This window comes from Nematostella vectensis, chromosome 8, assembly GCF_932526225.1.
Source record: "Nematostella vectensis chromosome 8, jaNemVect1.1, whole genome shotgun sequence".
Lineage (NCBI taxonomy): Eukaryota > Metazoa > Cnidaria > Anthozoa > Actiniaria > Edwardsiidae > Nematostella > Nematostella vectensis.
In genome coordinates this window covers 8,433,833-8,446,951 of record NC_064041.1, presented here as the reverse complement: position 1 = coordinate 8,446,951, position 13,119 = coordinate 8,433,833, and the positions used below count along the sequence as shown (strand labels likewise).

General features: G+C 38.9%; 1 protein-coding gene across 1 annotated transcript; it reads right to left on the bottom strand.

The window, feature by feature from the left end:
• Nucleotides 1-509: 509 nt before the first annotated feature.
• On the bottom strand, nucleotides 510-11,428 carry LOC5519298 (cdc42-interacting protein 4 homolog). Its single transcript, XM_001639161.3, has 13 exons — nucleotides 11,289-11,428; nucleotides 11,031-11,146; nucleotides 10,004-10,054; nucleotides 9,352-9,499; nucleotides 9,036-9,098; nucleotides 8,265-8,369; nucleotides 6,077-6,205; nucleotides 5,309-5,455; nucleotides 4,099-4,272; nucleotides 3,632-3,744; nucleotides 3,302-3,434; nucleotides 2,792-3,005; nucleotides 510-1,809 (listed from the first exon to the last, which is right to left on the bottom strand). The coding sequence occupies exons 1-13, from the start codon at nucleotides 11,310-11,312 to the stop codon at nucleotides 1,664-1,666; spliced, it is 1,563 nt and encodes a 520-aa protein (XP_001639211.1). The 5' UTR covers nucleotides 11,313-11,428; the 3' UTR covers nucleotides 510-1,663.
• Between the last annotated feature and the right edge of the window lie 1,691 nt (nucleotides 11,429-13,119).

Below are 13,119 nucleotides of genomic sequence, written 5' to 3'. Positions count from 1 at the left end.
AGGGGCTAATTTTGTTTTTGTTACACATGACTTTCTGGCAGCCCAAAGGGGGTGGAAGTTACCCCCTCAACCCTCCCTCTAGAATCCGCAACTAGGGAGAGTGTGATATAATCTCGTCTTTGAAACAGCTCTTTCTATACGCGCCTCTCCAATAAGGTACACGCATAGAACACGAATAAACGTTTTAAAACAGCTCTTTCTAGGTATAAACCGTATATACGCGCCTTCCGATTAAGCATAGAACATAAATAATTATTTTTTATGCGTTCCACTTCAGCTTTCCGCTAAAGGGGGGGGGGGGGGGTTGGCTCAGTGACAAAGGGAGGAGGGGGGATTTTTTTTTTGTTACTTGACTTTCTGGCAGCCCAAAGCTGCCAAACCCTCCCTCTAGATCCGCTACTGCGTCCGATGCCTATACGAGCAATTATGGCATTTCCGTCTGTGGTGCAGACGTATGCTCTCCAGAATCTCCAGAAAACAAGTTCGCTATTACACACGACCATGGATGCTCAAAGTAAATTCTCATTTTATTCAAATACAACATTTAGTGTTTATTCTTTTTCTTCCTTTCAAGTAATTTATATCTGTTAGAAATTAGGTTACTATAGCCACTGTTGTGACTTAGAAAGAGCTCAGAACAAAGGCAAGCAAAATTGCGTTTTAGTTCTAAACGGACTTAGTTAAAATATAGACTACCTCGAGAAGGCACACAAAGACTCTGGCCCAGCAATTCTGGTGCTGTGTGAATACTGCATTTGAAGGTGTCGCGTAGCAGCGCTTGCAATACTGGCGCTGTTTGAACGTTGCTTCATCCTATAAATCGTCGCCTCCCTTACAGGGGTCCTTTGAATCCTCTTTAGCTTTGGCAAAATAGATGCCTCTGTAGGGGATGATGACGAATATAACGGCGATGAAAAACATGCCACCATGAAAACAACATTTAACGAGGTGACTTTTTTACAGCAGTTGATCCAAACTCGACGAGATAGACCGCCCGCAGCACAAGCCGCTGAGCTCTTACAATAAATGAAATGACGTGGTTTTGAGTATTACTCGAGCTCTGGCTTATGAATTCCAAATGATAAACTGCTTTACAATACCCGTCAATTAAAAACTTTAGAAGCTAGGTTTTAGTTAATCGACACTTTGATGGCTTTCAATAATGCCGCCATGTCATAGCAATCAAAATGCAATAAAAAATAAATTTCTTGCTTTCAAACAGTTTTATCTGAATTGGAAATCGTTTGCCACAGTTTAAAGAATACTCAAAATCACAGTAAAGTTTCAAAGAGCATAAAGTTATCCGAACTGAGCTTAACATTGCCTATCACCTTACAAGTTGAGAAAATAAAGACAGTCTAACAGCGTCCATATATATATATTATATACCGTTCATGACGTCACGGATCTATAACAGCCACGCGAATAGCGACTTAAATCATCACGTGGCATAGAGCAGACCACCGCACCACTACGTCTTATTATTACTTGGTCTAACAAAAGCACGTGGCTAGTGGCTCACATGTGATCATGAGCAAATGTTTCACGTGACTTTTTCACCCGGTCTAGCTACAACATGTGGTTCGATTGCCATCGTTAGCCCTCGATTGCCATCGTTAGCCCTCGATTGCCATCGTTAGCCCTCGATTGGCTGGTGTTACGTTTATTCCAGCATTTCGATGTAAGCTGTCGGTACATATCCCTCGTCTTGGTCTCGGCACAATCTTGTCCAGCCACTGTTATCCAAATCCATCTCCATCACGGCTAAAACCTCACCTTGCGTCACAGCCAATTCGCCCTCGTTCGTGCCTGCCAGAAAACAACACAAAGTCGCTCGAAGAAGTTTTCTTTAGCACAAGGAATTCGCCCCACTCTGTGTCGTCCACATCTATTACCAAGTTCTTACCCTTTGTAAAGGGTTATGGGAATATACACGAACTAAAACCATTACGTGAAATATAAATGACTATCAAGGGATCATTCATTCTTTATGAGGTAGGGGGAGGACTAGTAATCAGGAGAGTACGCAGCCTATAGGCCTGCAGTCATATATATATATATATATATATGATGAGGGAAAAAGCTATAATTTTCTTAAACATGGTAGTCTACAGATAATTTCCAAAGATATTGCTATGTCGTCCACTGCCACGCGACAACTGAAGTCCTATTTCAGATCGAGGATGACAGAGGATCGTGTAATATTCTCAAAAGTCTGACACATTGACGCCAATTTCAAACCCAAAAGCGGGAGCTATGAAATCTTTACGGGGATGCGGGATTAGGAGCCACGCCCTCATTCAGCCCCTGCTAATACCTCCTAATGCACTTTCGAAAAGCGCAGAATCTTTCCGAGTATCTGCCGAATAGCTGAGCACTCCAAAGTAATACCGGTCACTCCCAATGAGTATCCTATCTCCCCCAGAGTTACTGTCGAATTCGTTGTATCGCGACTCTGCATTTTCAAAACACATCGATTTGTTTTTGTCTTTTGGGATTTTCTGTTCCGCCAGTCAAATTATTATAAGCCAATCAGATTCTTGCCATCTCTTCTCGACTAGTGCAGTTGCCTGGCTTTCTGTAGCGACACTATCTGGATTTCAACCAGAGGATAGCCAGGGAAGTGCACAAAGCGAGACTCTGATTGGCATAGAATGGTTTTACTGACGGAACGGAAAACCAAAGCAAATTGTGTTTTGAAAACGCGGGTCGCGATACAACGGATTCCATAGTAAACCAAGTCACTTTTGCGTGCTATCGAGTACGGAAATCATGTTTTCCTTTAACATACCCTGGAAATCATAAAGAATCTTGCAGCGTTGCTCCTCGTCAAATTCGCCATCTTCGACGTCTGCCTCCTCCATGGGAGGGACGAGTAAGCTTGGGGCGGGGGGAGGCCCCGGTTGCTGCTCGTCAACGGGTGCAGGGGGAGGTTGCACGGCTGATTTGGAGTACTTTTGTGGTTTGGGTGGGGCCTCTTTGTTCTCCAGAATGGCTAAGTACGACTGAGAAAACAAAGTAATGAGGAAAAAAAAAAGACACAGAAACATCAGAAAACAGGTACCAGCTCTTAACGCCTTCAATAGCTGTGCAAATATTTTTTTTTCAATGTTAAATCTCCCCAAGAGAGACAAAATAAAACAAATTACGTTAAACTTTATGGTTTATTAAGATCTATAGATCTATAACACTGCCAACAACATAATTATAACCAGCACCATCGTCATAACCACCGACATCAACAACTGATTTATTCCAACTATTAATAAGCGAGATGAGTAATGAGGAGCACTATGCCAACCTGGTATTTGAAGAGTTCATCACCAACAGTGTCCAGTTCCTTTGCATTCTCAGCGAGTTGCTGTTCCACGGATGCTACATCACCTAGAGCGGGGTTCTGTTGGTAGACACCAACCATCTTAACCATTGCTTCCCTGAGGAATATAAAACAAGAAAAAAAGGTTAGTTAGGCAAAGTGCAGACATCTGAATGGAGCTTCCAGAATGAACAAAGAAGTGGTTTCCAGTGAAAAATTAAAAGACATGGCATTAGCCAAACCTACAAGAAGTTGTTTACATAAAAGTTATCAATAATAACACCGCGTAACATTTAACAAAAACATAAACTATACCTTGAAGCCTGGAGTTGGGAAAATTGTGATTCATACTCGGATACTTTTTTCTTGCAGATACGGATTTTCTGTCCTGGAGGTAATGACTGGAAATCGTTTCCATCTCCCTCTACCTAAACACAAGAAATTCATATTAAAATTGTTGTTCAGCATCCACAGCAACGTAGACAATGATAGAATATCATTAATCTGGATTGATATTTCAGTACAGCAGCATATGAAAATGCTGTTTCATACACACATATCAGACGTTTTTCACAAAGCCACAAAGTGAAAACTCAACTAATCGTCTACCTTTGTATTTGTTAATGTCTGTAGTCTATCTTCATTTGTTTTTAACCATTATATTTGGATTAATCTACATCTACGATGGATTTAAAGTTTTCCATTATGCAGAATTTAAAATCATTTCAAAACTCTGAACCTGTTTTTGTGATTTCACATCCAAATAGCTAAAGGGTTCTCACCTTTTTAAGCTTTCGGAAGAAATTTTTGCTCTTCCCTTTCTTTTTATTACTGTCTTTTGGTGTAGTGGATTGTCCTGGTCTTTGGATGGTTTGTGCTTTCCCAAACTCCTCAAATTCAATATCCCCCGGTGGTTGTAAGGCCGTTCTGTTTTGCTCAATCAAAAGCAACGAGTCCTACCAGAAAAGAAGATGCAGTGAATCAAACCCTGTAACATTTTCTAAATAATCTAGAAAACATGTTATGACCAGTGTCCTCATATCCCTCTCCTCCCTTCTACTAAAGTCTAAGCATCTTTGGCATTTCATCTTATGCATAGGCACTACCAGGTGACTGTGTAGCTTTGGACAGATTCGAAAAAAAATTAAACCTTCAGCTATGTTTTATATATTGGTGCCCTTGGGAGAGATGCCTTGGGATGGTGCCCCCTTACAAGAAACCTTAGAAAGGTCCATCTATTATCTCAGAGCCGTAGCAGCCCACTTAAAGCCGCATTGTCACCAGTTTACTTCCGGAGGTCCGAAGGAAACCTCAACCGTTAAAAGATAAACGAATCTATTAAAATCCGAGATATTAAACAGGCCATCCGCTCTAAATTATCAATCACATCCTTAAAGAAACTTCCAATAAACACAATGCTTTCAATATTTTGAAATATTTTTCGCGTTTTTCGTTAAAAATCATCGGAGATTGTTACGTTAAAAGACAAAAGAATCTATTAAAATCCGAGATATTAAACAGGCCATCCGCTCTAAATTATCAATCACATCCTTAAAGAAACTTTCAATAAACACAATGCTTTCAATATTTTGAAATATTTTTCGCTTTTTTCGTTAAAAATCATCGGAGATTGTTATGTTAAAAGACAAAAGAATCTATTAAAATCCGAAATATTAAACAGGCCATCCGCTCTAAATTATCAATCACATCCTTAAAGAAACTTCCAATAAACACAATGCTTTCAATATTTTGAAATATTTTTCGCGTTTTCCGTTAAAAATCATCGGAGATTGTAATGTAATCGACCGGAAGTAAACTGGTGACAATGCGGCTTTAAGATTGGGGGGCACAATACAGGGGGAATAGCTCATGGGATGCCCCCAGTGCCAAACCCCTGCTGCGGCCCTGCATCTCAAGGTACACCACTCCTTTTTGGATAAGATTTTGTGGTCTCAAAAGCTCTCAAATGCCCTCTCCCCTTATATCTCATACTTGTGGTCCATTGAATGATGCCGCAACCTTCTTGATGTTGTCAAGACATGTCTGTACGATTGGCATCACCCGGCACTCTATATCTGAATACTCAGTCAGCAGTTCACCCACACGTTTGATGCGATTTTCCTCCATTGTCTGTAATTCCTAAAGAAAATGAATATCTCTAGTTAGGAGTGGCAGTTAAAAGGGGATAAGTGAGTGAATAAGAAAGAGGTTTATACAGAAATTCAAGTATACAATAATGCCGGGTATATACATCCGCAGATCCGCTACATTTTCGGGGCAAACCGTGGATTAGCAGATATTTTTAGATCTGTATGGTTTGACAGATAAACAATAGCATCAATTAAAATTAATTTAAAATCTGAAATTCAACCGTCAAAGCAGTAAAAAAAGCCGAATTCCGCACTCAAATTGTCAACAGATCCGTGATCTGCCGTATTTTCAAAATGCACCAATTTGCTGAAGTAATCATCAAAATCCATAATCCGTGTGCATTTCGGGGCAGAATCCGCTGATCTGTGAACCTATTCACCCCCCCAGAAAAATACATAGTTTAATATGTTGCTTGAAAAGGAACTGAATCTTTCTCCTGCTGTTATAGTTTTGCATTTTGCTTGTCCTCAAAGATCACATCCTTACAATTCCCTACTTCTTTTAGCTTTGTGCTGTCACTTGTTGAAATTCGAAAAATGAAACACACACACCTTTCAGGGTTTTCTAGGGCTTTATCTACTGTATTTTCTCTAAGAACTAATTAATCACCGAAAACACAGCAGGCATCTCTGAGCTGTAATGAAGTGTCTGCTTGCTGTTAGTCTTCTCGAGCTGATTCCTGTATTCGTCGCGTGCCCTATCAGCTGCTTGCCCCTTCTCCATGGAAGTTCCCTTGAACTTTAAAGCAAAACATAGCACTCAGTAACCAAGAAAATACCATACAATGACCAAAATTGCTATTACAAGGTTATACAATCATTAACAAAGTAATAATGATCAAAATGGAGTTCTAAGAAGTGTGGCTAAATCATCATACCAAGTATGGCCTACTTCAAGGTGTTTAATGCTCTTCAATCATACAGCTTTTATACACTTACAATTATTTTCAATAGCCAGATAAAATCTTCTCCATTTACATACATTAAAAAAGAAGTTAACATCATATTGCTTATTGTGTGCAATCTATTTATTACTGTAGATCTTCAGAGAAATCTTCAATATTGCACATTGCTCAGAAAGCCAATGCGTCACTGTTTGTATATTTTTTTAGTGTACTCATTGCTATCTTACACAAGCCTTTTTTCTTACACGAAGTATCTAGCCTACTGTTCTATGTCATCACAGTGCCTAGTTACCAGAATCCTGCATAATTAAAAACTGCCATCTTGAATTTGAGATTCCAGCCCTCAGATCCATGATATTTGTGCAGTTGAAGGTCGATTTGCGATTAAATAACTGCATATTTAACAATAGCCTCAATTTCTACCATATCTTGGAAAATCATCTCAGTTTGGATTGATTTTGCTGTATTTACTCGTGTTTACATTTGCACCCCGTAGAGAACCGAGAAATGCAGCTCAAGATAAGAATTACTTTATGTGCTGACTGCTTTAGACTCATACAGCTTATTTAAAGGTGTAATTAAATGTGCTCTGGACACTCATGAATGGACTTGAGGTATTTACCTTGATTGCTTAATCTATTTTGAAGTGGAAGTAGTTTGAAACAATTGATGGAAATCATCTCCTACTGTACAAATCGCTTTGTCTATTTATCTTCTTACCGTAAATGACCTAATAAATGCCCTAATAAACCCCTCCCTCCCCTCCCCCGCTCCCTTGCTTGCCAGCTTAAAAACAAACAAAAAGGAATTCTGGAAATATAAATGGTAATTTAATTGCCATTTTGCTTAATCAACACTGGTAAGCAAGTAGCGTCTTGTTCAATGTCAAGTCGATTTCAATAAAGTACAGCATAGGTGTAACTTAAAGTGATACAAGTTCCATCCGAATAATGAGCATTTTTCAATAGGTGTCAAAATTCTTGAACTAGAAAAGTGAAAAGCCAGCTGCTTTGGCTTTGGTATTTAGGTATTTAGAGGTAAACATGTCAGTAGTCATGTAATTGTAAAAAAAGTAAATATATGAAAATTATTTTGGTACTTTGGTGCTTCCTTTAGATAAGTTTTATTATTTCCCTAAAATACCTTTATCCCTTATTGAATGTCATTTTTTTTATGGAACATTTTCAATAAAATCAAGAGATTTGTAATATTTATGTAGTGTTGTTGATCTTGAAAATATGTTTATGCTCTTTATTTCAATCAAGTCTGGATATTCTATAGCCCTCTCATTTGACTTCAAAATAAATAAATGTTGTTGTTTACTTGTAACTTACATAAAAAATATAATATATTTCAATAAAATTATTGTTAATACAATAGGACTCACTTTGGGAGTTGAAATAAATTTATGTGATAGCACAATGAGGGCAGTGAGCCAAAGAAACGTTTAAGAAATAACAATTTTAAAACACATTCTAAGCTTTCCTTCATCTTATTTTGGTGCTAGCTCTGATGTGGGGATAGTATTTGAAGATAGGACAATCAGCCCTGTCTACTTGGAGAACCCCCACCTGAAGAGATGATGCTCTTACCTTTCTTGCCCCAATCAGTGTTGTGATTTGGCGTTTACAATAAAAAACTTTTTTATATCCAAAGTAGGCAGTAAAATCTTTGTCATACATGTCACAAAAACGAGTTGCAGATCTCAGGTATCCCAGTCAACCCTGTGCGCAGGGTCTAGTTAACTTAAATTGTTATGCCTACGCACTTGCAAAGAATACTACACAAAAATTTATGAAATGCTGTTGCTGGACTTTTTGTGGTTTGTAATGGAGAATGCAGGGAAGATAACATTGGTTGATCTAAATTATCAAAAAGGTGGCAATTTTCTACCTTTTCAACTTGTAGTTTTGTCATGCTCATGTCTTGATCAGCTCTCTGGAATGCTGCAAGTGCCTGCTCGGCCTCACTCTTAGCCTTCTCATATGCCTTCTTACTCTAGTGATGTTGAGAAAAACAAAACAGTTTTTTGAATAATTGAAAATATTAAGGAATAATAGGGGATATAAATACAATAGGGCATGATGGTGCACTAAGCTTACATTGAATGCCCCTCTCTAACAAATTTCCCCCTGTATTAACCCCACCCACACCCACACACACACACTCTTCCCTGCTCCCCTCCCTCCAAAAAAAAGGACTTACATTAATATTTATCAAATAATTGCCTTCTTGCTTAATCAACACTGGTAATAAGCAGGTAGCATCTTGTTCAATGTCAACGAACGCTTGCTGTGCAGGCTATGATTTAAGGCGATCCTGACTGAAATTAGAACCCCACTGCACTTGGGTTTGTTACATTGTTTTAGTGTCTGGATGACAGTTGGCAACCTAAGAGGTACATTTTCAGGAGGCTACAGGCTAGGTATAGGGAGTAAAGATGGTTATTTGGCTGTCATTCCCAGGTTTGAACACAAAAACCCAGTTGTACACAGCAGGACCAACAAGCTGAATCAATGATAAAAACCCACACAAACTGTTGATGAGTCTTGCTTCTTCTGTCTGCACCAAGATTCTTACATTCACAGTGATTTTGATGTATGGCAAAATTATTGGTGTGACCTTGATCTAACAAGATCCTTAGGCAAATGATATTGTACTTACACCATCCAACATTTTCATTGATTGCTGCAGAGCATCTTGCACCTTAATCCCCTCTAGAATATGCTAAAACAAAATGATGTTGTGTTAGAAAGGGCATAGTTAGCAAAGGAGACAGGTGAGGAACCAGCGAACTTCAAAGGACATAAACAATAAAAAAACCCTGAAGTTGACAGCCTTATGTGATTATAACCATGTAAAACCAAGCGTAAAGTACAAGAAAACATATGAACCAGATTTATGAAAAAAAGAAATTCAAAAGCAAATTGATTAATTAATATAATTGCTTGTTTTTTTAAACTACAGCCTGTAATTTTACCTTTTTTCTATCTGTTTTTAGCTCAGAATGCAGATCCTGAAGCTCTTTCAGTACACTAGAGTTTAGGTTCTCAACAATCAACTCATGCTGGCCAGCAATATCATCTGTCTCTTTCACAACATCAAAGAAGCCTTTGTGAAATGTAAACCTTGAGAAATTGAAAGAAATTTGTTCAAGTTAGCAAATAGGTATCAAAGTATCAAAATCATGTCACTGTACACTCTCACCCCCCCTTTTTAAAATTCTAGATCCACCCCTGAAGGGGTGTGAACGCACCCCCACAACAACCAAAAGTCCACTTTCGGTTCTCAATAAACGTGCTATTTGTAGACAAAACTCCCACAACCCCCCACCCCCCCCCCCCCCCCCTTTCCTCTGGAAAAATTAGGTCCACTTTTTCGGATTTCGCACCCCCCAAGAAAAATCCTGGGTATGGGCCTGCCATGTAACACCTATGTGCTGTGGACAAAGTTGTACTAATGGGCTCATACTACAGGATGTGCAAGAAAGGACATACCTTACAAAAAAGGGTAATCAATATACAACGCTACTACAGCTAGTTTATTTATCTGCTTTAAAAATAAGTTGACTTTTGATATTCACCAGCTATTGCCTTTTTAAATAGGTGTACACATGGATAAAAATGACTTACTTTAATTCTTCTTCAGCCTTTTTTTTGGGTTGAAAGTTCTTTGCAAGCTTCCTGTAGTGAATGATACAATCAAAATAAGGCTCATGACCAGTAATAATGTACTTAAATCAATTCATTTATCGTACATACTGTAACACCCTTAGTACAAATTTCACTCACAAACCAAACAGTTATTTTAGTGAAACTGTCATAAATGCATAAGTGGCATGGTAGTTTGATTAGATATAGCAGGCAAATTTTTAATGGGATTTTGAGTCAGGAAGTACAAGGAGAGAAAGTGTTTAGGGTAAAGGGCTATACACAGCTGCCTCTAAATTATACCATAATTTGGATATTTCTATTGGCATTGGTACAGTGTTGGTTATTCATAACAGCCACACACAAAGACTTTACATCGGCCTCAGAGATCAAATAACCAAACATTCAAACCAAGCTCAAAGATAACAAAAACAAAAGTGAAACATAAACTGTATAATAATGTCTAAGACTCTAAGAACATCTCGACAGGGAAACCCTTATAACATAACCGATAAATGAGGCATTCTTATATATTTATTATAAATGACACGAGTAATTAATAATTTTAAGAGGTTATCTTTAGACAATACCCATACATATAATTAACTTTGCTTATGATCGCATGACACTTCAAATGTCGAAGTAAGAAGTGAAATTGGTGTTGAATATCATCTGGAAGATCACTAAGCCCGCTGTGTAGTCTCGATATGAGTATAAGAGACAACAAAACGAGACGGGAAAGTTAAACCGGGTATTAGAAAAGTTTTAAAAACAGAAACGAGGAAAAAGGGAAGGTGGAAGAGAGAGTGAATCTTTAAATGGTTAACATCGGGTGAACAGCGAAGACAAAACAGAGCGAAAGGCCACCGCAAGTCATTAAACTGAATGTTAACTGCGCTTTCAGATAAAGCAGAATTAATTTGCGTTCCTACGAGCCAGCTTAGAGTCTTCTGTTTTCGATTGAGCGTGTATTCCTGTGTTTATGAACAATCGAGTACAGGTCACCTACCGTAATTCTCTCGCATAGTTTGCCTCTATACTCGATCTCTCTTTGACGAATTTATAAACCCTGTCGACATACTCTATACCATTGTGAGTGTGTTCTTTCACAAGTTCGAATTGATCCTAGAAAGGAACGAACCCGGATTAGCGAGTGTACAAAACTACTAATACAAACAAGCTTTTACCTGTGTCAAGAGGCTTCTCTACCCAATAACATAGCGAAAGTCGAAACGAGAGAAAAAATCAGACCATCAAGCATACATACCCACAGCTCTTTACCCCAAGTCATATTATATCACAGAAATCTTACAACACTGTATGGGAAAATTCGACGAAATTCACATTCTCCAACACAGTCAATTCCACTGCAAATTGAATCCTGTACAGGAAATCCACAATGCATTGGGGTGCGATGGGTTTTAGTACGCATACTCGGAACGCCGGGGTGTGGTCCGGGAATACTTCGGGTATGAGTCGGAGGGCGGCAAATACCCGAGACAGCAAGCCTGTACCGGAAACGGCGGCGATAAAAAGCCACGAGTATATAAATTCCAAGGAAAACCTACGGCGACTGTGAAAGACACTATAGAAATGCGAAATGAGGAATCTCATGCATGAACTCCTGTGTGATGGCACTTGCAAAAAGCCATAATGTTCAAAGCGCGCGAGGCGTTATTTATTTATGAGAGTATACAAGCGCTGTCACCGATACCGCACCGATACCGCATGGCTGATACAAGAAAAAATAACCAATTTATTAATAGCAAAGTTTATCAATATAAGTTATTTTGCGTGACTTGGGCCTGCTGCTATGGTCGTCAAACTTCACCAAGTACCGTATCGTGAAGTCGAAACCTCCAATCAGCATGCTTTTAATTAATTATAGTACTATTTTAACTATGGTATAAGCAACCAGCCCCATGCTTGTTTTTAGGCGAAGATACCAAACAAAGTGTTGTTTTCAGGCCCGTACCCAGGATTTTTCTTGGGGGGGGGGGTGCGAAATCCGAAAAAGTGGACCTAATTTTTCTGGGGGAGGGTGGTTGGAGGGAGTTTTCAGATAAAAATCTGACCACCACCGAAAGAACAAAAAAGAATTTTTTATGCCTTTGCAGTATCTCCACGGACATTTATTGTCGGATTTGGCTGCAAATAAACTCTGACTTATGTATTGATGATATACCAGAATGATCAAGCTTTATAGTTTTGTCTACAAATAGCACGTCTATTGAGAACCGAAAGTGGACTTTCGGCCGTTGTGGGGGGAGGCGGGGGTGCGTTCGCATCCCCTGCACCCCCTCCCCCCCCCTGGGTACGGGCCTGGTTTTTTGCGAAATTAATACGCGTAAAACAAATTATGCAGGATACACATATGTAATAGCCCACTTGAAGTTAACTCGCTAAGTACCAGTTCATGACAATCAATTAGCTAATTTACGTAGGTCGTGAAGACTTTGTTTACGCGCATCGTTTGATTTTACCAGGTCACTAAATCCCTGTTGTTATATCTCCGTAACATAGCGCTTCAAGTTCATTACATGTTCTAGGATCACATCAAGGTCTTCAGGTTTAACTTGAACTAGACTAACATCATCATCTTCTGACTCGTCTTCTGGTGGTATTTGTAATAAATTCCTTTGGTCGATTAATTGTTGATCGCTGTTCAATACATCTTGTAAAGTCTCTCCTTCTTCTTCGCTTTCCTCGCAGCTTTCGGTTCTCGAGACTACGATACGTGGAGGTTTTGCATTCTTCTTAAAAGTGTTTTCCATTTCACGACTGACATATTATCCATTTAATACCAACTGATATACTTTCCGAAATCGATTCTTTGGAACTATTGAAGACATCCCCAGAAACCTGCTTTTTATGCTTCAATCCCTTTTTGTCCAATTGAAATACATTAGCTTCTCACATAAAAGTATCCGAACTCCATCTTTGATTCTTGCACGGTAGCCTACTTACGGCTCGGCGTATCGAAACTCCAATCTTGCCAATTTCTTTAATATTAGCCAACTCTGTTTTGATCGTGGTAAAAAAGAATGCCATTAGAGCCGACACCTCATTTATGGCTTTTTTGATAGTCAGGAACACCA

Coding starts and splice junctions, on each gene's coding strand:
- LOC5519298 (XM_001639161.3), bottom strand. CDS start 11,312: ATGACTTGGGGTAAAGAGCTGTGG. Junction 9,500..10,003: donor AAGGCTGAAGAAGAATTAAA/GTAAGTCATTTT, acceptor CAATTTCTCAAG/GTTTACATTTCACAAAGGCT. Junction 3,006..3,301: donor ATGAACTCTTCAAATACCAG/GTTGGCATAGTG, acceptor TTGTTTTCTCAG/TCGTACTTAGCCATTCTGGA.